The sequence below is a fragment of the Chelon labrosus genome (genome assembly GCF_963514085.1).
Source record: "Chelon labrosus genome assembly, chromosome: 14".
NCBI classification, from domain to species: domain Eukaryota; kingdom Metazoa; phylum Chordata; class Actinopteri; order Mugiliformes; family Mugilidae; genus Chelon; species Chelon labrosus.
In genome coordinates this window covers 9610458-9632057 of record NC_140347.1, presented here as the reverse complement: position 1 = coordinate 9632057, position 21600 = coordinate 9610458, and the positions used below count along the sequence as shown (strand labels likewise).

General features: G+C 43.9%; 3 protein-coding genes across 3 annotated transcripts; 1 reads left to right on the top strand and 2 right to left on the bottom strand.

Annotated features, from left to right (window-relative positions):
- Nucleotides 1–116: 116 nt before the first annotated feature.
- On the bottom strand, nt 117–5724 carry nus1 (NUS1 dehydrodolichyl diphosphate synthase subunit). Its single transcript, XM_084560583.1, has 5 exons — nt 5086–5724; nt 3282–3410; nt 2322–2474; nt 1079–1178; nt 117–980 (listed from the first exon to the last, which is right to left on the bottom strand). Exons 1-5 carry the CDS (start codon nt 5495–5497, stop codon nt 890–892), a joined length of 885 nt encoding a protein of 294 aa, XP_084416709.1. The 5' UTR covers nt 5498–5724; the 3' UTR covers nt 117–889.
- A 293-nt stretch (nt 5725–6017) lies between these two features.
- psmc6 (proteasome 26S subunit, ATPase 6) lies at nt 6018–13791 on the top strand. Its single transcript, XM_084560276.1, has 14 exons — nt 6018–6227; nt 6713–6792; nt 7807–7846; nt 9078–9130; nt 9581–9648; nt 10133–10247; nt 10828–10915; nt 11039–11100; nt 11211–11334; nt 12649–12710; nt 12836–12956; nt 13057–13137; nt 13223–13294; nt 13380–13791. The coding sequence occupies exons 1-14, from the start codon at nt 6143–6145 to the stop codon at nt 13496–13498; spliced, it is 1170 nt and encodes a 389-aa protein (XP_084416402.1). The 5' UTR covers nt 6018–6142; the 3' UTR covers nt 13499–13791.
- A 1613-nt stretch (nt 13792–15404) lies between these two features.
- cgrrf1 (cell growth regulator with ring finger domain 1) lies at nt 15405–21526 on the bottom strand. Its single transcript, XM_084559696.1, has 6 exons — nt 21099–21526; nt 19800–19936; nt 19462–19639; nt 17975–18122; nt 17452–17559; nt 15405–16738 (listed from the first exon to the last, which is right to left on the bottom strand). Exons 1-6 carry the CDS (start codon nt 21200–21202, stop codon nt 16424–16426), a joined length of 990 nt encoding a protein of 329 aa, XP_084415822.1. The 5' UTR covers nt 21203–21526; the 3' UTR covers nt 15405–16423.
- Nucleotides 21527–21600: the final 74 nt, after the last annotated feature.

Sequence of the window (21600 nt, the reverse complement as noted above, 5' to 3'; positions counted from 1 at the left end):
TCTCTGTGTTAACCCTGAGATAGACTGGAGACCCCCCCCTCCCCCGACCCTCTGAAGGACAAGTGGTTACAGAAGATGAATGAATGAATGTTGTCTTTGTACCATTGCCAATAAAATACAGGGTGAATTAGTCAATTGAAAATGTTTTCTGGGGTGGAAAGGCAGAGTGGTATTACTGACACGTCAAATGTATGAAAATGAGATGCGTCTTTAGTGTGAAAGTTTATTTGAGGACATGTTTTAGGACAGATTAGTCCAAACTCGTTGTAGTCTTATTCGTCAGGCAGATCTCATGGTCTACATTGTTGATAGAGGCTCGGCTAACCTGTCATCACATGACCCACACATGGGTCGATCAGGGGGAAGTTAAAATGGTTTCATCATTATGTACGGTAACATTGATGTGACACAGACGGCGCATTTCTTTATTTCACACCTTGGTCTTTCAGACAGAAACTTTGCACGTGAACACGACTAACAGCTGGATGGAACACAGGATCTCACGTAGCTCATATTTACACATCGTTAAACACTTAAAGCTTAACTTTCACCGTTCAGCTCATTTGGTGTTCGTAGGCCGTAGCTGCGTTCGTCTCCTTTGCGGTCCTCACGACAGTAGCAGCTGGAGAACCGACGTGTGCCCGAGGGCTTGCAGTCGATGCAGAACCTCTTCTCACGTTACCGTTCGTGTTCGATGTGCTTGTTTTTCTTCTCTCGGTTTGCAGAGCGTGTTTCACAAGTCTTGGAATGTGAACTTATCAGACGAGACGAGAGCTGGTGTCAGGGGAGTGAGCTGGTCTCTTCGGTTGCGCAACTTTCGAGCCGTCTTGCTGTTTACCGCGAAGCCCGCGCGTCTTCATTGCGGCAGAACGTGACGCCGGTCCGCACATCACTGCCCGAGCCGCTGCTGACACGTACTGTACCGCTGCAGTGCAGCCAACAAGTCCTCGTAAGAGATGTTTCTGTGGGAGGGCAGGGAGCTGAGGGCACAGAGCAGGAGGCCGACTTTAGACAAAGGACGTTTCAGACCCTACGCATCTTTTAGCACATCTGAACAAGCAAACAAACGGTAGCTTACATAAACTCAGTGAGCCTTATGTGCCAGGGGAGGAAGCCCAGAGCGCTGTTCACGGGACCAAACTTCACCACCAGCTCAGGGTCTGGAATATTCTTTGTCTCTGGAACGACAGAAAGACGGACAGTACGTAGCTGTGACTTCTGTACACAGACACAGAGGATACAAAACACAGTAGAAACCAAGACTTTTCTTCTGTCTTTGTTAGGGATGCACCGAAAAATTTTGTCCGAAAACCGAAAATGCACTCTTTTTGCTGCGGTTGCTGCTTTTTGCTGCGGTTGTTGCTTGCACCATCACAACATCCTGTTTCGGCCGTGTTGTTTCGGCGATAAAAGTCCGAAAATTTTCGTCTGAAAACCGAAAATGCACTTTTGGGTCATTTTCGTCCAAAAGTTTTTGGTGCACCCCTAGTCTTTGTGTTTAAGTGGTCTGTAATGACTATTTTCTTTTGTCTGGCTCTTGGGGGCCTGTTCAGACCTCGCATTAAGAAGATCCGATCTTTGCTATCCGATCGCAAGCGGCTAGCTTTAAGTACGTGGGTTCAGACCTGGCATTAACCTGGATGTGTCTCCAGATCCGATCTCAAATAAACCCAGACGTCCCGTGGGGTGCAGTGTCTGTAAATTCCTACTTAGTTAGTTAGTTAGTCAGCTACAAGGACAGGATATTTGAGTATAGGACGTCTTTAATGTGACCCAGGTCGCATTGTGTTCACACTAACAAAGGAATACAGCCTACACCACCTCCAACTGTGATCTCAATGCGTCCTGGGGGCGTTCACACCTGTCTTTTACGTAACTGGATCGCCCAGATCGGATCTTAATGCGAGGTCTGAACGTGCCCTGTAGCGTGTCACTAGCTGTGGAGCTGAGTCAACATTAGCCTCTTGCTAAAGGACCCACAACGTCGCTAGGGTTGTTTTTACAGCCTGAAACATCTGCTTGCTATTTGCTTCCCAAACCAGACTCTTTGTTGGGCTAAGGAGCTCTGTCAAACAAAACACATAAAACCAAAGTCATAGCAAAACCTGTAACAAACCAAAGAAACACTGCATCTTCTGCTTAGTAGTGGGAATGAGAAACACTGCAACATCCAACGGACGCGCTTGACGTTAAACAACACACTTGTCTACACAGGTGATGGTAGCCTCAGCATGCACATTGGGTAAAGGTTCAAAGTGTTTGGAAGAGGAGCTTCACAGTCATGAAGCTCTTTCACCCGCCATCCAGTCATGAAGTGGTACCTCTGAGAAGTGTGTCCAGCATGGAGACGCTGACGTCTTTGGAGCTCCTCTCCTTGTTCTCCACAGAGCTGCAGAGCTGCTGCGCTGCCTGGACGATGCTCTGCTTCCCGTCCTCTGGAGACAACACTTTCACCGTGGGTCTGCAGGACACAACTGAGACACACACCGCCACCTTCAATGACTCACAATTTAAAATTTGAGCATTAAGTACCTTCTAGTTTGTTACAAAAACATTCTGGTTCTGCATCTTTAAACTAAGACTGACAGTCGTTCTGCTTTCTGATTTCTGTGTCCTTCAGTGGCGTCCGGAGCCGAGTGCATGATGATGGGAGGTCTGTTTGAAGCCAATAGCTCGTAGCAAGTAGCAAGAAGCAACAAACTGGACTTAAATACAGTGTCCTCCAAAATTTTGACCTGTGAAGCTTTATGGAAAGCACCAGAGCTTCCTACTTCCTCTTTAGTTTTAGTTTTGAGTAAGTGTAGAGTAAGTAATAATAATAATAATAATAATTTTTATTTATAAAGCACTTTACATCAAAGATCTCAAAGACAACTTGTGAACATATAGGCACCATTGGACACTGGACACAGCAGAGATGTCTTGGCAATAGCTGAGCAGCATTGAGGTGGTTGGCGTCACAACTTGACGTCGATTCTAATCATGAATACGAGCTTAAAGATTGAACGCCTTCAGATGGAATGGTTCACCTCTCAAGCAAACCTATCACTGATTGATTGGATGCATTGCTGTGTCAGTTTTAAAATTGCAAATGGCACAGTTGTTGCAGGCTAAGTGGCGATATATATGTAGCTGCAGTTCTAGGAAGGTGAGCGTCAGGTCGCGGCCCAAGTTATAAACGTACCGTACAGTTTCCCAAATCTTTTTTTATTCTGCAAAACAGGTTTACTTTAAGCAAACAAAACAACTCTGTTAAATCTACTGTAAAAACTTTTTTTTACCATGGTACTGGTGGTCATTGCCATTCCTCAGGAACTGCACACTGTATTTGGGTCCATCTACACCCAGAAGGTCCTGTTGCTGCTTTACTACCTGCTCCAGTACATGAGAGTTGTTCTTCTGAAAAACACCTGAGCAAAAACAAAAGGACAGATCATAATCAAGAATCAAGAGAAACAAAATACATTCCTGTTTATTCACTTTACTGAGATGAAGCAGCAGGAAGCAGTACAGCAATGGATGTAGGACATTTAACACTCTGACTCTGCAGCCGTTAACTGATTACTTGTTACAAAATGCATTTAACACATATGCGTAATCCAACTAACAGTTTACTAAATAAAATGAACATGCATCTTTTCATCCACGATCAGAAAGAACAGCTCCAACACGTGCCGCCTTGACCTCTGAACCAAGAACAAACATTTGAAAAAGTCGCCAAACATTTGCTTCTTTCTGTAACTCTGTGGCTGGTTTGAATCTCCCGTACGCACCCCGTCCTTGTGCTCTTAACTTGGGTCATGTACAACACATTTGTGGCTTTTTGTCTCATGTTTAATATCCAAAAAGCGTTTTAAAACAAGAGGAAGAACATCGTCATCCCCTATGTGGCTGGGGTGTTGGAGAAACTTGGGAGAATTTTCACAAAACACCGCATTCTAGTTTATTTCAAACCCGGTAACACACTTAGGCAGAAATTGGTCCACCCTAAAGACAGAACACGAGGTAGAAACAGATTAACACGGTGTACGCTGTTCAGTGCAGTGAGGATTGTACACACTTGTACATTGGGCAAACTAAACAACCCATCCATAAACGCATGCACCAACACAGGAGAGCCAGCTCATCAGGAAACGACCCAGCGGTGCACCTACACCTGAGGGACAAAGGACACTCCTTTGAAGATAACAACGTCCAAATCTTAGCCAGAGACGACAGGTGGTTAGAAAGAGGAGTAAAGATTGGAAAAAGTGGACGTAGATTTAATCTGCCATCAATTTACAATAAAGTTTCAACCCCATTCACACCTTGAGACTGGAGACTCTGACTGATAAAGGGAAAGAGGACAGGGACAAACAGTCCCTCCCTCAGCGCCAGGTAAGTACCTAACCGTTAAGGGGAATTAGCTGCACCAGTTTACGGTTGCTTACACAAACAAAGAAGTTTCTGATGGGTCACCCCCAGAGTTTCCCATTTTAAACCTCAAACTTCCCACCAGTCCCCTAGAACTGAAGACTCTGAGATAGAGACTCTTCTCAAAAAAGCATGGATATACGATGACCTGGATGGCCGAGAACCTTCACAGACGTCTCAGATTTAATCCACAAAATAACTTTCGCAACTGAGGAACACGTGGAATGAATGACCTAACAAAACCTCTACAGTCAGTCACATGACATGACTGAAACTAGACACGGTGGAGATGAATCATTTCCCTAGTGGGAGGAAGGTTCACTTAACCAGAGTCAAATGAACCTTGTATGTTTTGTAAAGCCGATTAACATTATTTTATTTTTTTAAAAACACACAAATGTGGTGAGAAGATTTATGAAATATAAAGTCAAACAATCTCTTCAATGTAGTCAAACAGGACTCCCTTTAAAGTAGGCACTCAGAGTCTCCTTTAAACATTACTACGGTGCAGTTTGTACATCTGATAAGTCATTAATAAAACTGCAGAACTGCACAGTTTGTGTATTTACTTTCAGAGGGGAGAAGTGACTTTAACACTAATAAAACTAATAAAATATTAACACAGAGTGTGCATCATTCACACAGCCTTATAACTAAATGAGCAGCCATTACCGTGATTATCATAGACGCTGACATATGATATACCGACAGCCATGCACCACACCACCAGGTTCGCTATGTCCGTGTAACTGGGCTCTTCCTCCGCCACCAGCAAGCCGATGTGGACCGGCAGCTTCTCCAGAGACTTGCCGTCTGACAGCCACTGCACCCGCTGACCGTCGGCGGGGTTTCCGTTCACGCCGGGGGCTGCGCCGGCACCGGCACCAGCACCGGCGTCGGGGTTACGCTTCGACTTCCTCCGGTGCTCGGAGAACCGAGCCGACAGGAGCCCCGCGGCCGCAGCCCACTCCAGCAGGCGGCCCTTCAAGCTCCGGAGACGGACGCGGAGCCAGGAGACGGTGGCTCTGTTGACGTGGAAGAGGACCAATAGGAGTCGCCATAAGAAGCCGAACAGCACCGCCATTAATGTCCCGGGTCCGTGCGTGGCCGAAGGTACCGGTGGGAATTCGGGGTAGCGACGTTTCCCTCTTGTTATTTTCTGTCAAGGTAAATCTGTCTCAGCATTGCATGGAGCTCGTACCACCGGCCGCCATCTTGCTTTTTCTTCTTCTTCTTCTACGGAAGTTGACATCCTGGATGTTGCGTTACCGCCACCTTCAGTTTTCTTTATTTGAATTTGTCTTTCCAGTCCAGTCATCCTTAAAAAAAAGCGTCTTCTGTACCAGCAAGGAATATTATGTAGTCATTAAAGATTGATTTTTCTTCTTCCAATAAATGTAATAACAAGTTTAAGTGAGCTGTACGTTCCTTATTCGATAAAAAGAGGGATATACAATGGGGGAGGGCTCATGGATAAGACAACAGACAGAGAATGTAGTTACACGAAGTTATAGTATAACATTTTTAAATAATCAATCTGATAAAATATTGTAAAGTTTGTTTGTATATTTTTCTTATTTAATCTAAAGCGCCGCACTCTAGTCCGGTGGGTGGCGGTAACGCACCTCTAAGCTAGTTTTTTGCCAACCGCCATTACAAACCACAGAAGAAGAAGCAGAAGCCGAGAGGAAGACGCGGCTGTTTTTTCCCGGCATTCAGTGGGGGCGTCATGGCGGACACAAGAGATAAAGCATTGCAGGACTACAGGAAGAAATTATTGGAACACAAAGAAGTCGACGGGCGGTTAAAAGAGCGTGAGCGAAGATTTGACTTTCAAATTTGCCGTTTTGTGAGAAACGCCCGTTGTTTTTGCTCGACCAGAGCGGTGTCAGTGGACAAACGGCAGCAACTCACTGAGCGGCTAGCTTATGCTTTGTCATGCAGTTAGCATCCTCGTAGAAATGAATGGAAGCAAACCTGTTATTGCTAGCAGTACTAACTTAGCAAAAGCAACGGAGATACAGTGCCTAACAGCAATTCGGTTAGCGACTTCACAAATCAGTTAATCTTAAAAGCGAGGCCGTTATTTTGATACTGTAATGTCATGTGTGCTAACTTCCTTTAACGGCTAATGTTGACAGTAGACTGCTAACGCTGGCATTAGCAACATGTACAGCACAGCACAGTGCAGATACACGACAGTTTGAGCTTTAATCTAGGATTTAACAAACAGTTCTTGTCTGTGTTTGTGTGTAAGTAAGTCACTTCATCCTGGCTGTCCCTCTTGTTTGTGTTGCAGTGAGAGAACAGCTGAGGGAACAAACTAAACAGTACGAGAAGTCAGAAAATGACCTCAAGGCTCTCCAAAGTGTTGGTCAGGTAAGAATATAAGTCTGTGATCTGTGTACGGTGTAACTTCTGCAGTTAATTAAAGTAAATGCAACAGGAGACTTTAATTTGAGCCCCCTTTCTCTGGGACTAGTTTTACCTGGGGGGCTGTGATCTTAAAACCCTGGGCGAATTAGTCATGTGTACAATTTGTAAAGTGAAAATTAGAACATAAATGACCTAACACAGAGGTCCTGTGCTGTGAATCTGCATCACTGTGTTTAATTCACATCTTTTTTATGAATTAAGAAGCATGAAGTCTGCGTTACGCATCAAAGTTTGGACCGATGTTAGGGTGGAAAGTCGAGATGTCTCTGACCCTTTCACCAGAAAAAAACAAACAAACTGAGATGAGATGATGACGTGCGCGGCAGGATATTTTAATGTGTTGCATCAGTGTGTTCATCACATCAGTAAAGGTGGAGCTGATTTAAATGGTGCCAGATATTTTCATAAATTCTCCCCTGGGATCAATACGGCCGCGTCATGTCATGTTTTGTATTTAACAGATATGTATTTTTTTATTATTAATCTGAATTGGCAAAGTAACTAAAGCTGTCAGACAGTGTAGTGCTTATAAAATGTATGATATTACCTCTGACATGTGGTGTAGTGAAGCTGAAAGGAGACATCACAACTATGGACAATAATTTAGAGTAAAACACAGATGCACCACACAAAACAGAGTAAACCCCAGACATAAGGGTGTTGTTTCTAAATCATATGACGTCCCCACGTTATACTAATCCCATGCAAATAGGGCTTAAGATGGCCGTACATATTTCTGGCAAGGGTGGAAAAAATAATGGGATTGAGAAGCGTATTTATTTACCCCCTAAATGTACTGAAAGGTGTTTGCTCAGCTCCGAATATCTGTTTGGTGAATAGAGGGTAGAAGGTTGAGTGGTTGAGGAGATTTGAGGAGACTGGTCCAGACAATTATAAGGGACAAGATCGTAAGCTCATTAATTCTGTCTTTTTACTGACCACGCGTCTTCTCTGCAGATTGTTGGAGAGGTGCTGAAACAACTGACTGAGGAGAAATGTAAGTTCATTCACAGATATCATAGATTTGCATGCGTCACAGCACAGGTGGGATTCAGTTCAGTTTTATTTATATAGTGTCAGTAAAAATAGAAATTGTCTCAAGGCGCTTTACAAAATCTGGTCTGAAATTCCCGTCAGTGCTCTTGCTGCGGCATTTTGAATCAACTGGAGGCTTTTTAAAGAGCTATTTGGACGCCCAGGCAGTAATGATTTACAGTAATCCAGCCTGGAGGACGTAAAAATGCGTGAACTAGTTTTTCAGCATCACTCTGGGGACAAGATGTTCCTAATTTTAACGATATTACTCAGGTGAAAGAAGCCAGTCCTGGTTACTTGCTTCATGTGCGAATTAAAGGACATATAGCAATGGGCGATTATGCCGTGTTTCCTAATAATATCGCCTAAGAGAAGAATATATAATCTGAAGAGTATTGGTCCTAGCACAGAACCCTGAGGAACTCCATAGCTTACTTTTGTATAAGTAGAATTGTTGATATGGACAAACTGGAATCTGTCAGACAGACAGGATTCAAACCAGTCTAATGCAGTTCCTTTAAATCTTGATCACACCTTCAAGTCTCAGTAGCACAATATTGTGATCGATAGTGTCAAATGCAGCTCTAAGATCTGACAGGACGAGAATAGAGACAAGTCCATTGTCCGAAGCCGCGAGGAGATCGTTGGTGACTTTAACCGGAGCTGTTTCTGTACTATGATGAACTATATAACCTGACGGAAACTCTTCAAACAAACCATTCCTGTTTAAACGCTCACACAGCTGATTAAAAACTTTTTCTAGAAATAAAAGGAAGGTTGAAAATTGGTCTATAGTTGGCTGAAACATCAGGGTCTAGACTGAGCTTCTATACCAGGGAGCTAGCCTCCTCCGATTCCGTCACGTCCGAACTGGTTGAATGAGCGGGGAGCTAAGCCTCCTCTACCCACCATCTGGTCTTGTGTCTTGTTGTTTCATCTGTTCATTGGGCATGGTTGGTTCCAGTTAATTCTGGCTACCAAATAGATGCATCTCTACTTTGTTGTCTTCTTCCTCTACTAGTCTAGCATCTACTCTCTGTCAGGTTTATATTACGTAGTACTCACCCTTCTAAATGTACGGCAACCAATGAAGAATAACAAATGTCCACCTGTGACTGTGACATGCAGTACATTCAGTCATTGTTGTTGTTGAGATATATGATGTCAGTTTATTTTCTGTGTTTTAATTCCAGTCATTGTAAAGGCAACCAATGGCCCCCGATACGTTGTTGGATGTCGCAGACAGGTATGTGCTCCTCAGACACTCTTGTTGTCCTGTATGTGTCATCTTCTCCAGGGTCCTTTTTGATTTAGGTCACAAAAATGTGCAGCATATTTAGTTACATTTGCAACAAACTGAAGTATTTATCTCCTGAAATTAGAGTATTAGGAGGAATTAGGACGTTCACGGGACACAGAAGCACTTCAAGTGTTTTCAGGTGTTGGGAAAGTTATTACACTGTTCAAAAAGTCCATAGTGTCTCTAGAGGGAGTTCAGCTCTGATAATTGTCAGACTGCAATGTTGAAAATGATGTGCAGGAATGTAGAATGGAGGGAAGTAAGCCCTTAGACTGCCCATATTACGTGGTTTATCTTTTTATTTCTGGATGGATTGATCACTTGGTTGAAAAGCCGCCTCAGTAAATGTTCAGTATGTAGAATGTGAATTGTGATCTGTGTTATTTTTCATTCCAGTTGGACAAGTCACAGCTGAAGCCAGGCACCAGAGTGGCTTTGGACATGACTACGCTCACTATAATGAGGTACGCTGAATAGGACAATTAATAAGAACGGGTTAAAACACTATCAGAACATGTGTCTTTAAGTTGATATCATTTAAATAATAGCTGATGGCTATAGCAGATTGATTAAATCATCATTTACTCTTTTCTTGCTTCCTGTCACATATGTAATGTTACAGTGTGGGATGTTTAAATTAAATGTAGCCTAAGTTAAGAATAATGACATCAACCCTAACCTACAACCATATTCCAAGACGACAATGCCAGGATTCATGGGGCTCAGATTGTGAAAGAGTGGTTCAGGGAGCATGAGACATCATTTTCACACATGGATTGGCCACCACAGAGTCCAGACCTTAACCCCATTGAGAATCTTTGGGATGTGCTGGAGAAGGCTTTGTGCAGTGGTCAGACTCTCCCATCATCAATACAAGATCTTGGTGAAAAATGAATGCAACACTGGATGGAAATAAATCTGTGTGACGTGTGTCCTGTTCTTTCAAAGGTACCTGCCCAGGGAGGTGGACCCTCTTGTGTACAACATGTCCCACGAGGACCCCGGCAGCGTCTCCTATTCAGAGATCGGAGGCTTGTCTGAACAGATCCGTGAGCTGAGAGAGGTACGACACGTCTTCTCCGATGAGATTTAAAATTCAAGTCGTGTTTATTGACGGTTCCACAATACGTTAACAAAAACATACTGTTTGTGTCAAACTTGTTTTAGTTCAGAGGCTTCATACAGCCCAGTTTGATCTCAAGGGGGCTGGACCAGTAACACAACAGCATATCAACCTATAAATAACAACAACTCCAGATGTTTCCCTTTGTTTTAGTGCAAAGAAGAACATGGAATTAATGTTTTCAGTGTAATTTTTGCACTTGGAAAACTCATCCCGTCGGCCAGATTAGACCTTCTGGTGGGCCTCTTCTGGCCTGCAGGCCTTATGTTTCACACCTGTGTCTTAGTCCCACTACAACTACTTTACTGCACTATTCCATCTACTACTCTATAACATTAATAAGTAATCAAATCAAACACAGCAGACATTTTTAACTGTTCTGGGATTCTGTTACGTGTCAGGATGGCCACGTCTGCTTTATTTGGATTATATGTGTAGTAATGTTTTTACGGTTGAGCTTTGAATGTGGGTTCTGTTTTTACCAAACGATATAAATCCTGCCTCTCTTGTTTCCTTGCAGGTCATTGAACTTCCTCTGACCAACCCTGAGCTCTTTCAGAGAGTGGGGATCATTCCCCCTAAAGGTTGCCTGCTCTACGGGCCTCCAGGTCAGTAGCTGAATCGCTGTCACCCCGGTGTCATCCATGCTTGCTCTACGTGTAAAACCATAAATGTAACGTAGCGGTGTCACTTTTATATTTTATTTAATTGAAATGTTCCTTTTGAAACAGGCACCGGGAAGACTCTTCTTGCCAGGGCGGTGGCCAGTCAGCTGGACTGTAACTTTCTTAAGGTGAGAGTCGGTGTCGCCATCGGGGCGTGTGTTGCCGCGCTGCAGTGCACTCAGTCAGTCAGTCAGTCGGTCAACTAGTCAGCTAATGGTGTCTTGTGTGGTCGCTGCAGGTGGTGTCCAGCTCCATCGTGGACAAATACATCGGTGAAAGCGCCAGGCTGATTAGAGAGATGTTCAACTACGCCAGGGACCACCAGCCATGCATCATCTTCATGGACGAGATCGACGCCATTGGTGAGTGGTGCTGAGGAACGGGGGGGTTTGGGTTTGTTCCTCCTGGGGCTTTAGCATTTTTAAGGATGCAGTGGATTAGTTTTCATATCTGCTCAGCTTGAAGCTGCAGTTACCATATGGTTTATCCAAACTGGGCTCGTGTCAAAAGCACAAAAAGTGACACCCCAATGAACAAAGACGAAGACAACATCAAGAGGAGAAGCTTTGTCATCTCTTACATGGCTGCAGAAAAACTCACTGCATCCCAAGGCACTTCAAGCCCAGAGACGGACACAGAGACAGACGCTTGTCCACCTCAAAGACAGTGTAGGTCCAGTTCATGCGGTTCAGACACAGGAAAGCCTTGAACTTGGCCGTCCACCTATACCTGATTGACAAAGGACACTCTTTAGAGGACAGCAACGTCCACATTTCAGTGAGAGAAGACGGATGCAGAGAAACCCTCTCTCTGAACAGTGGAGGTTGACTGAGAACACAATCTTTCCATCTGTTCCCAAGAAGCTTCCCCCTTCTTCCCAGGTACTATATAGGTATTATAGGTGTTATAGGTGTTATAGGTATTATCTGGTCGTCAACAGACCCTAGTCATGTGAGTTTCAGGTGGGAACCACCCACAGATGTTCCCAATCAAACCTCCCCACCAGACATTTGGAGCTGAACAATCTACTGTGATGATCGGTCCAGCTGCCCGTGTTTCTGCTTTGTTGTTTGGATGTTGCAGAGCTAAGATTAGCCCCAGAGCTAGGAGGTGCTACATAACCGCCTTGAGGTGTTGGGTTTAAAGTTGACACATTAGTTGCATCTGAATTGTTTTATTTCAAATTAATTTCAAATTATGAACATTTATCCCTGCACAATCGTTTGCAGGCCCAACTGTATTTATGAGGAGAGTTTATTCTGCTGTTACAGATCAGAATCAGTCGGAATACTTCATTAATCCTTCTAGGAAATTGTTTCGTTGCTGTTGCTCCCATAAAGTGACAGTAGCAAGAAAAGTTAAGATGCATAAAAGGAAAAATAAACGAATAATGCACAAGTACTCACAATATACAGAGGTAAGAGGTTACAAATAAATTAAAGAGTCTGAAATGTTAAAAGTGACTAACACTCAGTGGGAGGAGTTATAAAGTTTGATGACCACAGGCAGGAATGAGCTTCTGTGGCATTCGTTCCACCTCCTGTACCAACATGTGTTGAAATGACAGTAGAACTCCTTGAATCCTTGAATCCTGAAGGTTCTCCTTAGACTGGCCGGTGGTCGGCTCCACTCCAGGCCCTGAGTTCTCTCTAAATGTTGTGTGTCGTTCCCTGCAGGTGGCCGTCGTTTCTCGGAGGGAACCTCTGCTGACAGAGAAATCCAGAGGACTTTGATGGAGGTAAGTGGATCACAGCCCGTTTAAATGTTCTGCCTTTTCTCCTTTCTTTGTTTAAAATGGATAAAATCGCAAAAGTACAACTAGCTGAGGCTAACGGGAGGGGGATGTTAAATGTGTCCCGTCAGCTCCTGAACCAGATGGACGGCTTCGACACGCTGCACAGGGTCAAGATGATCATGGCCACCAACAGACCGGACACTCTGGACCCCGCCCTGCTGAGGCCCGGTAGACTAGATCGTAAAATCCGTAAGATCTCATCCTCCTCCTCAGTCCTTATTTTTTATTTATTTCCTCGTCAGCTCTACGGACGCGTTGATGCGACTAATGTCCCTTCTTTGTCCTTCAGACATAGAGCTGCCCAACGAACAGGCACGTCTGGACATCCTGAAGATCCACTCGAGTCCCATCACCAAGCACGGAGAGATAGGTTTGTGAGCATCCATATATCGTTGGGTTCTGTAAAGTGTCTCGAAACGACGACAACTAACACAACACCATCCGGTCGTTTTCAGATTTTGAAGCCATCGTGAAGCTGTCGGACGGTTTTAACGGAGCCGACCTGAGGAACGTGTGCACAGAAGCAGGTTGGACCGTCGTTCGGCTTCAGTTTCCTTCATCCTCATTGCCTGTGGACTGCTGTAGGTGAAACTTGTGTGTTTGTTTTTCCAGGGTTGTTCGCGATCCGCGCCGACCGCGAGTACGTCACCCAGGAGGACTTCATGAAGGCCGTGCGGAAGGTGGCGGACTCGAAGAAGCTGGAGTCCAAGCTGGACTACAAGCCCGTATAAACCCTCCTTTTTTTCCTTTCCACTGCCTGATAATAGTCGTCATTGTATTTTCATGGGTTTGCTGTGTTCTACTCTTCGAAAGCCAGAAACATTTGTGTTCGTGGGGGGAGGCGACATTAGAGAAATGTTATCATCTTTTTAGATACCGACAACGACTTCCACTCAGTTAACTCCCGTTTCCACCTGTTAGTCCTACTTGCCGTAGCGAGGCCGCCACGTTAAAGAAACTTCTCATTCTGGCATCCTAAGAAACACTTAAATGACTTTCTGTATTAAAATATACCATATATTGAGATCTGTGTCTTTCAGTTTATTGCCGTTCGTTTCGTTTCACGCTGGGGAATTGCAATTTGCCTTTCTCGTGACTTCCGATGGTTAGACCGCTCTTACAGACGATCGCGGAGACGTTTCAGTGACCAGGTAATGTTTGTCTTGTTTTGGTCAAGCACTCCCGTCCCTGCTTTTCAAACTATTATAACTTTCTGGTGCCAAAAATAACGAGGTTTATTAAATATTGTAGTGTAGTTAATACTACAATATTGTAGTATTGTAATAATAGTATGTTTGATGGAAAACTATAGATATGAATAGTATTCTGTATAATACTGCGATACAGGAGCGTGGCTGTTGGGCTGATAGTCACAGTAACATAATATCGTACGTTACTAATGTTGAGGAGTTAGTTTTTGACTGTTATGGACTACAGTTATTAAAATGGTGTATGCAGTCATCATCATCGCCTAGATCACAAAACGAAATGCCTAAACAAGGGGTGTTAAACATACGGCCCGTGGGTCAAAACCGGCCGGCCAGAGCGTCCAAATCTGGTCCGTGGGATGAATTGGCAAAGAACGAAAATTGCATATAAGACAATAACTTGGACGGGAGGCGGGGTTGTTAACCTAGAGGGTGACAATTTTTCGGTATTCCCGCGGGAGTCAATTTCACTGTTGGTAACGTGATAGGTACGGGATAGAGCAAATAATCAACGGGAATGGGCGGGAGCGGGACAGAGGCGGAGATTAAATTTAAAAAAAATGACACATGTATATCTTAAGTGTAGCCTAAATTTCCGAGGCAACTTCAGTGATTTGACCGCGATCAACCAAACATGCTAAAGGGGGGCAAGTTGGGCAACAGTCTGATAACTTTAGACAACGACATAGGGAGCGGGACGGGATTTAGGAGTCTTTCTCTCGGGATTTTGCGGGACAGGATTTTTTGGAGGGGATTCCCGTGTCACCCTCTAAGCCGGAGTACCCGGAGAGAACCCACGCAGACACAGGGAGAACCCAGTCAATGCTGGCAGTAACTGCTATTCCTCATCTTTCCACCAGGGGCCACTGCTTTACCAAGAGTTGCAGCTTTAACAACAGTGAGAACCAGAACTCAGCAGTAGGTGGCAGTGATGTGCTGAAATTGCACTTATTTCTCTTAAGAAATTTCAAGTTGTTGTAGTTTTTATTAAATGTAAACATTTCCGCAATCCTTTGCCCTAAAACAAAGGGAAACATTGTCAGTATTTTGCTATGAAGGTACTGGTCGGGCCCCCTTGAGATCACACTGGGCTGTATTTGGCCCTTGAACGACTCATTCTCAGTGCTCGGGGCTTTTAGACGTGTGCTTCATATATTAAATTATTGTTTTTGTTAATACACGTCACTGGCACTCACATTAGGGCTTGGGTTTGCATCCAACACAAAGAAATTGTGGCGTTATTGCTAAGTTTTTCTCAAAACAGAAGTTGCTGTGTGTTAATGACCATATTCACCCACGGAAAAAAGATTCTCACTTTACAAACGCGCTTAGTGTAACAAGGGGGATCAGATTAGTTCTGAATATGGACTTAAAGCCTTTTCAAACTGTACTTGCATTGACTCTATCAGTAACAGGGTTGATGAAACATGATTATATCTGGAATAAATACAAAAATAACAGACTGAGATGACATATTTTTATATTTTTCTGGGAGATAGGGATCAATTTGATCAGAACAGGGACTTGAAACTTTAAAAATAGTACAGTACGACCAACGCATAGGCCTCAGGAATAGTGAGGCCAGATTAGACGTGTTAAAAAAGCGGGCTCGCTCTAGAACGGCGTTCTTCGGGCAGATGAAACTAAGATCCACGTGTGCCACATGAATGACGGGGAGAAAAATGATCCAAGGCGTCAAAACAGCAAATAGTAAATCATATCAGAGCTGAAGGTAAAGGAGTCTTTATTGTCACTGTACGCACGATACAGTGGAAAATATACACAGACGCAGAATACTTTCAAAATATCACTATCAATACTACAATACAAACTAAAGACCACAATAAATATATTGCACAGTGTGTGTTCAGAATACTGAATTGTTCCAGATGTAAAGGTGGGCTGCACAGTCACTAAGTGGGTTTATTGGGGGAATGGTTTTGGGGGGAAAAAGCAACGTTGTAGATTGTTGTTTTCACTCTTGTAGGGCAGTACTCGGCCACCAGCAGCTTACCGCACAAGTTGATTTTTCTCCAAGACTCTCGGACAGTGCAAGTCTCCTTCAGCTACCTGTCGGCTTCTTCTTCTTCTCCTCCACCACCACCAGCATCTAGACTCCGGGGCGTCTTGGCTTCAGATCTATGTCGCCGCTGCTCTTGGGAGTCTAACTACTACCTTGCATGTCTCCTCATTCTTCTTCCTACTTGACCTCTCTCCTTATTGAATTAGCTTCAGCACATGCAAGCAAGTTCGTCATTCCTCGTTGCACCTGCTGCAAAAACACGCCGCATCTTCATTGACACAATGTGCAGCGAGAAGATATGAACAGGATGACAGGAATGGTTTAAATCAGAGTGCTGGTGGCAACTGAATGCAACGTAAATAACTCAAGATCAGGACTCGGCGTCAGGTTATCTCTACCGTCCCATTCACTGGATCATTATGCAGTTATTGCTCTTCTGCTGCTGCTGCTGCTGCTTGGCGTGTCAGTACGAAGGACTCCACGATGAAAGCTCTGCAAATGGGGCAGTGCTGGACGTGCGACACGCAGCTGTCGCACGCGCAAGCGTGTCTGCATGGCAGCAGCACCCTGTTCACCGTCGCATTCTGGCACACCACGCAGTCCTTGTCCGTCCCTTCTGACCAGTCCTCGTCGTCCAGCGCGGGACTGCGCTCCGCGCCGCCGGCTTCCTCGTTGGATTCGCTCGGCTCGGGGTTCTGCTCCGAGTTATGAGGCCCGCTTCCGGCTGACATGAAGAGAGGCTGCAAGAGACAACAGCAGCGGTATGAGATTAAAGGAGAACTACAGTTTTTTACAACCTGGACCTTATTTCTGGCATAAAATACGATCGTTTACTCACCCATATAACTTTGGTGTCATTTGGAGTCGTTCGGACGATATTTAGATCCAGTGGAGCGCTGCGTATATCCATATAGTGGGAGTGACTGGGGCACCGAAACGCAGCCTCTAAATAACGCATTATCTGCCACGAAACGCGTTCATTTCACTCAACAGGTAACTCCTGACTCAACGGGGAATAGCACTAGCGTATCATAACAAAATATTAGTGAAATGAACGAGTTTCGCGGCAGATAATGCGTTATTTAGAGGCTGCGTTTCGGTGCCCCACTCACTCCCACTATATGGATATACGCAGCTAAACATCTAAATATCTTCCAAACGACTCCAAATGACACAAAAGTTATATGGGTGAGTAAACAATCGTATTTTATGCCTGAAATAAGGTCCAGGTTGTAAAAAAAAACAGTAATTCCCTTTTAAGGTTAAGACCACATGAACACAAGATGAGATGGTGACATTAAATGTGTCTTGTACTACCCAATTCATTTTTAAATGTCATTCTTCATCATGCACGCACACAGATTCATAGTGATTTCGTACGCCTTGAATTAAGAATCATTTTCTGGGTTGCCAGGTTGTGGATGAGCAGAAAATCCATTCCAAAAACACGTACCTTTAACTCATACATGTTCCCCTGAGAAGTGAGAAGGTACTGAAAAAGGACCCGCGCAGAGAGGTTGTACCTTTCATCTGGAATGTGAATAACGGTCACGCTCGCCACCTGAAACACGAAGGACGGCGTTGTGAGTTTTCATCTGGTTTGGGAACTGTGTCGCCAACAGTTTAGTCATTAGCAAGTATTAGGTAGAGAAAGAGCTCCTTTCTCACGCCTGCATTCTGTAGCCTTGTACTTAAGCTTGAGCAATGACAATAAAGTTGTAATCTGGGACTAGAAATCTAATATATTCTAATCTGCACACAGTGTTGCCAGATACAGGTGATGGTTTTACAAACCGCAGCAGCCAACTACTAGCTACTGCGAAGTCAACTGATGATGTTATGTAGTGCACTGATAGGGCTACATATGTCCAATGAAACATGTCTGCGGGGAAAATGCAGAGCTGCCACCGGGACCGCCGACGAGTCTGGTGATCTGACGCAAAGGACACAAGCAAGACGAACGCAGGTCAACTCACAATGTTGTAAACGTCCGTGGCTTTCGCCTCTTCCACCGTCAGCACGGCTACAAGAGGGTAGTGCTGTCTTGGCAACGGCCCGAAATCTGTTATCTCCTGGTCAGCGGGAATCTGCGCGTGGCGTTCCTCGCGGTCGTCGCGGCCAATACTGAGGGGGTGGAGTCAAAGAGGCTGAAATCGAGAGCTTCTTGTTCCGGCAAACGCAATATGAGCATGTATTGTATCAAGATCTCGTGAATGTGAGTGTAGTGGTTGAATTGAATTGATAGCGGGTGTAGTTATTTTATATCCCGTAAGCTGCCCTGACTTCGCCCCGTTCACAAAATGTTTGCAAAAGAATATTTGTCTTTGGCCACTCTGTTGGGAACTGACGATGCACCGGCAAAGATCTGCCCGGTGAATCAAAACGTCAATGCGATGATGGACAGAAGTCTTAGTCATGAGTCACCTGACTGGTTGTAGGACTATCCAATTGTGCCCAGAGGTTATTTTTTCGCTGTATTGGATTAAACAGAACCCCTGAAAAAGCCCCTCGACCGGATTCTGTCTCTCCTTCCACCCTGAAGCACTGTGCTGACCAACGTTGCCGGTATTCACAAATATCTTTAACACCTCATTGGGGACTTGTCATGTGCTGGTTTGCTTCAAGACCTCTGCCATTATTCCCATCCCCCCACCCAAAAAATAAATCAAGGATCACAGGATTTAATGACTACAGACCCGTCGCCCTGACCTCTGTGGATGTGCTGAACTCAACAGGAACCTACGCCAAGATCTAGTTTGTGGACTTCAGCTCGGCCTTCGACATCATCAGCTCGGCCTTGCTGCAGTCTCCTGCGTTACATTAACGCACTTTGTTAATGCATGCTTTTATTTTTACACCCTTCCTATTAATGAACATATTTTTAAGGCACAATTTGTACGGTTTATTCTGTTTATTTTTTTTGGATGTTTCTTGTATTGTTCAATTTTCCGGACGTGACAAAAAAATACGATTCTGATAATGAAATCCCAGTTGTGCGTTACCAGACTCACATTCTTTTAAGAACCGCTTACTTGGTTATTTTCTACACAGCAATAATGACCAAGCAGTTTTGTCAAGGTTTGCACCGTTTGCATTGCTTCTTGTTATCCATATGTAGTGTTATTCAGTTCATGTTTGTTTTTTTCAGTGCTGTAGTCAATGACTCGTCAATGTCAGTTAGGGATTACGTGTTATTTCACATTATTGTCCTCTTTGTAAATGTGACCAGTCCTCCAAGATGCATGAAACAAGCTACGTACCTGCCAAATACCCAGAGAAACTAAGAACAACTGAGGAGAACTTGTGCTGTTTGAAAAAGCAAAGGGTGATCACGCCCTGTATTGATGACACTGCATCCCCAATTTACTTTTAGTGGCTAAAAGTGCATAGGTGGTGCCAACCCACGATTCTTCATCAAATAATCTTGTTCCCTGTCAGTCTTTGTCGGTAATGTAAAGGATACTGGAAGCTCTGGCAGTAGTGGAAGCGGTGGTGAAGGGCCTCCTGGAAACGTTGGGGGTTGCTGAGCCTTGGGCCGTGCTGGTGGGCCTGCAGTGCGCCCTGCAGAGCGCTGACCTCGCAGCCCCAGAAACAGGTCAGGACACACGGCTCCAGACAGCCAGGCCTCACTGACACACCATCTGCAAAGGCGTGTTTGCTAATGTTATAACAGCCTGGGCAGACACAACAAAGACTGCTCAGTGGTAATACTGGCTATATAAGATGTTTTGATGCTACAGGGACACGGCAGACCTCAAACAAATACTACTGCATTATATTCCCAATGATGATGGTTCTCACCGGTGACACTTGCTGGCCCGGAGCCCAACTCCAACGTGAAGGGATTAGTAACCTGAACCATTTGTTTCTCAGGGGTTGGTATGATCGACTCATTCTCTTCATAACTACGAAGGATCACTGGGACATCAAAGCCAAACCTAAGGACAGGAGGCAAAGTGAACAAAGTGTGAAAGACCCCAAACCTAACAAATAAATACAAAGCTGTTTTATCCACAAAATAAACTTTATTTCTTAAACATTATTTGACCAACAGACCTTACTAACATCCTCCATCAGACTATTATTCATATTTTAAGTCCTTCTCACTCCGTTGATTGTGTCCTATACTTAGATCTCTTGGACTTTTCCTACTCAAATCACTTCATGACGTTTTGTCTCGTGTCACGATCCAGTCAACCAATTAACTCTGAAATGTCTCACCACCATTTATTTTAGATATGCCCAGTAGTGATGTGTCATGCTCCAAAGAGCCGGCTCTAAGAGCAGATCCTTGGTAGTGAGTCAGAAGAGCCGATTCCCGGCTCCCCACTATTTTTTCCTTTTGCCTGTTAGGATTTAGGATCATACAATTATACCGTTTGTTTGCTGAGTTTGGTTCTGTTTTTGCTCGTGTGGATTCGATTGCAGTGTTTTGTTCATTTGTTTGCACAATTAAAGTTTTATTGAAATACTAAACAAAAGTAAGCATGCTTTTGTAAACAGAATAACGGCACAAAATGAGACAATGATTAGGCTCCTCATAAAAACATTGAATGCAAATGGGCTTCTCAACTCACAAACCATATGTATTTGCTGTGTTGGGCTAAAATACGAAGCTATAAACGATACTAAATAAAGAGCCGTTTGGGAGCCGAAATAGCCCGCTCTTATTTGGGAGTCGTGGCAAAAGAGCCGGCTCTCAGAAAAGAGCTGAACTTCTCACCACTAACTAGCGCCACCTTCAGCATAAAACCCAGGGCTGGTGTTAAATAGCAACGCATTTCTTTTACTGTGAATTTAGTTTGTGTTTATTTCTCTTAATTTGCACTTCTCGATTGTTTAATACAGTTTATAACCTGTAACTTACTTGCTGACATGTAAATAATGCTGTAGCTGACTCAAATGCTGTGCAAGTGTGTTGTGCTGTATTATGCAAATCGGTGGTAATGTTGTCTGTCAAAGCATTTAAACAAAACTATGGTGAAAAATAAGTCGACCAACTCCTAAGGGCACACGATGCAGAGATGTTATGTGAAAGTAATTTATCAAACGGTTGCTGCCAGGACAGCGGCTAAGCTAACTTAGCTAAATATCACTTACCAGCCGAGAACCATGGCGGCAGTTACAACAAAACACAAAGAAACCACACAGATGTAAAACAACGGGGAGTACTCGTAAAGAGTGACCAGAAAAACAGCTGCCATTTTATATAATTTGTGCCACTTAACGAACCAGTTTATGTACACATATATATAAAAAATGTCAGGCTACGACCAAAACAGGAAGTCCTCACCGTAAAACTACGGTGGCCTAAGAGGTACAATAAGGCCTCAGCAAGTAGATCTAATCAAAAATAAATTACGCATTAATTTTAAACGCAGGTTGATTTAATCGCTTATTTTAAAATGCGTGAGCTTACTTAGATTTTACTGACAAATTTAAGGCTTAATATTTGGTTTCGGCTCACAATCTAAATGTCTCGGCGTCAACCGGCGTCAGGATTTTCAAATTAAAAGCACGTATTTTTGACCATCCGCCTGAAATCTATGTTTGAAATTATAATCTTAAAATATATTTTAAAAAACTATATAAGAGTTGCATT

Coding starts and splice junctions, on each gene's coding strand:
- nus1 (XM_084560583.1), bottom strand. CDS start 5,497: ATGGCGGTGCTGTTCGGCTTCTTATGGCGACTCCTATTGGTCCTCTTC. Junction 2,475..3,281: donor CAATGACCACCAGTACCATG/GTAAAAAAAAGT, acceptor TGTGTGTCTCAG/TTGTGTCCTGCAGACCCACG. Junction 981..1,078: donor ATAAGGCTCACTGAGTTTAT/GTAAGCTACCGT, acceptor CTGTGCCCTCAG/CTCCCTGCCCTCCCACAGAA.
- cgrrf1 (XM_084559696.1), bottom strand. CDS start 21,202: ATGGCAGCTGTTTTTCTGGTCACTCTTTACGAGTACTCCCCGTTGTTT. Junction 19,640..19,799: donor CGGGCCAGCAAGTGTCACCG/GTGAGAACCATC, acceptor ACGCCTTTGCAG/ATGGTGTGTCAGTGAGGCCT. Junction 16,739..17,451: donor GGAACATGTATGAGTTAAAG/GTACGTGTTTTT, acceptor TGTCTCTTGCAG/CCTCTCTTCATGTCAGCCGG.
- psmc6 (XM_084560276.1), top strand. CDS start 6,143: ATGGCGGACACAAGAGATAAAGCATTGCAGGACTACAGGAAGAAATTA. Junction 11,101..11,210: donor TGGACTGTAACTTTCTTAAG/GTGAGAGTCGGT, acceptor TGGTCGCTGCAG/GTGGTGTCCAGCTCCATCGT. Junction 13,138..13,222: donor CACCAAGCACGGAGAGATAG/GTTTGTGAGCAT, acceptor GGTCGTTTTCAG/ATTTTGAAGCCATCGTGAAG.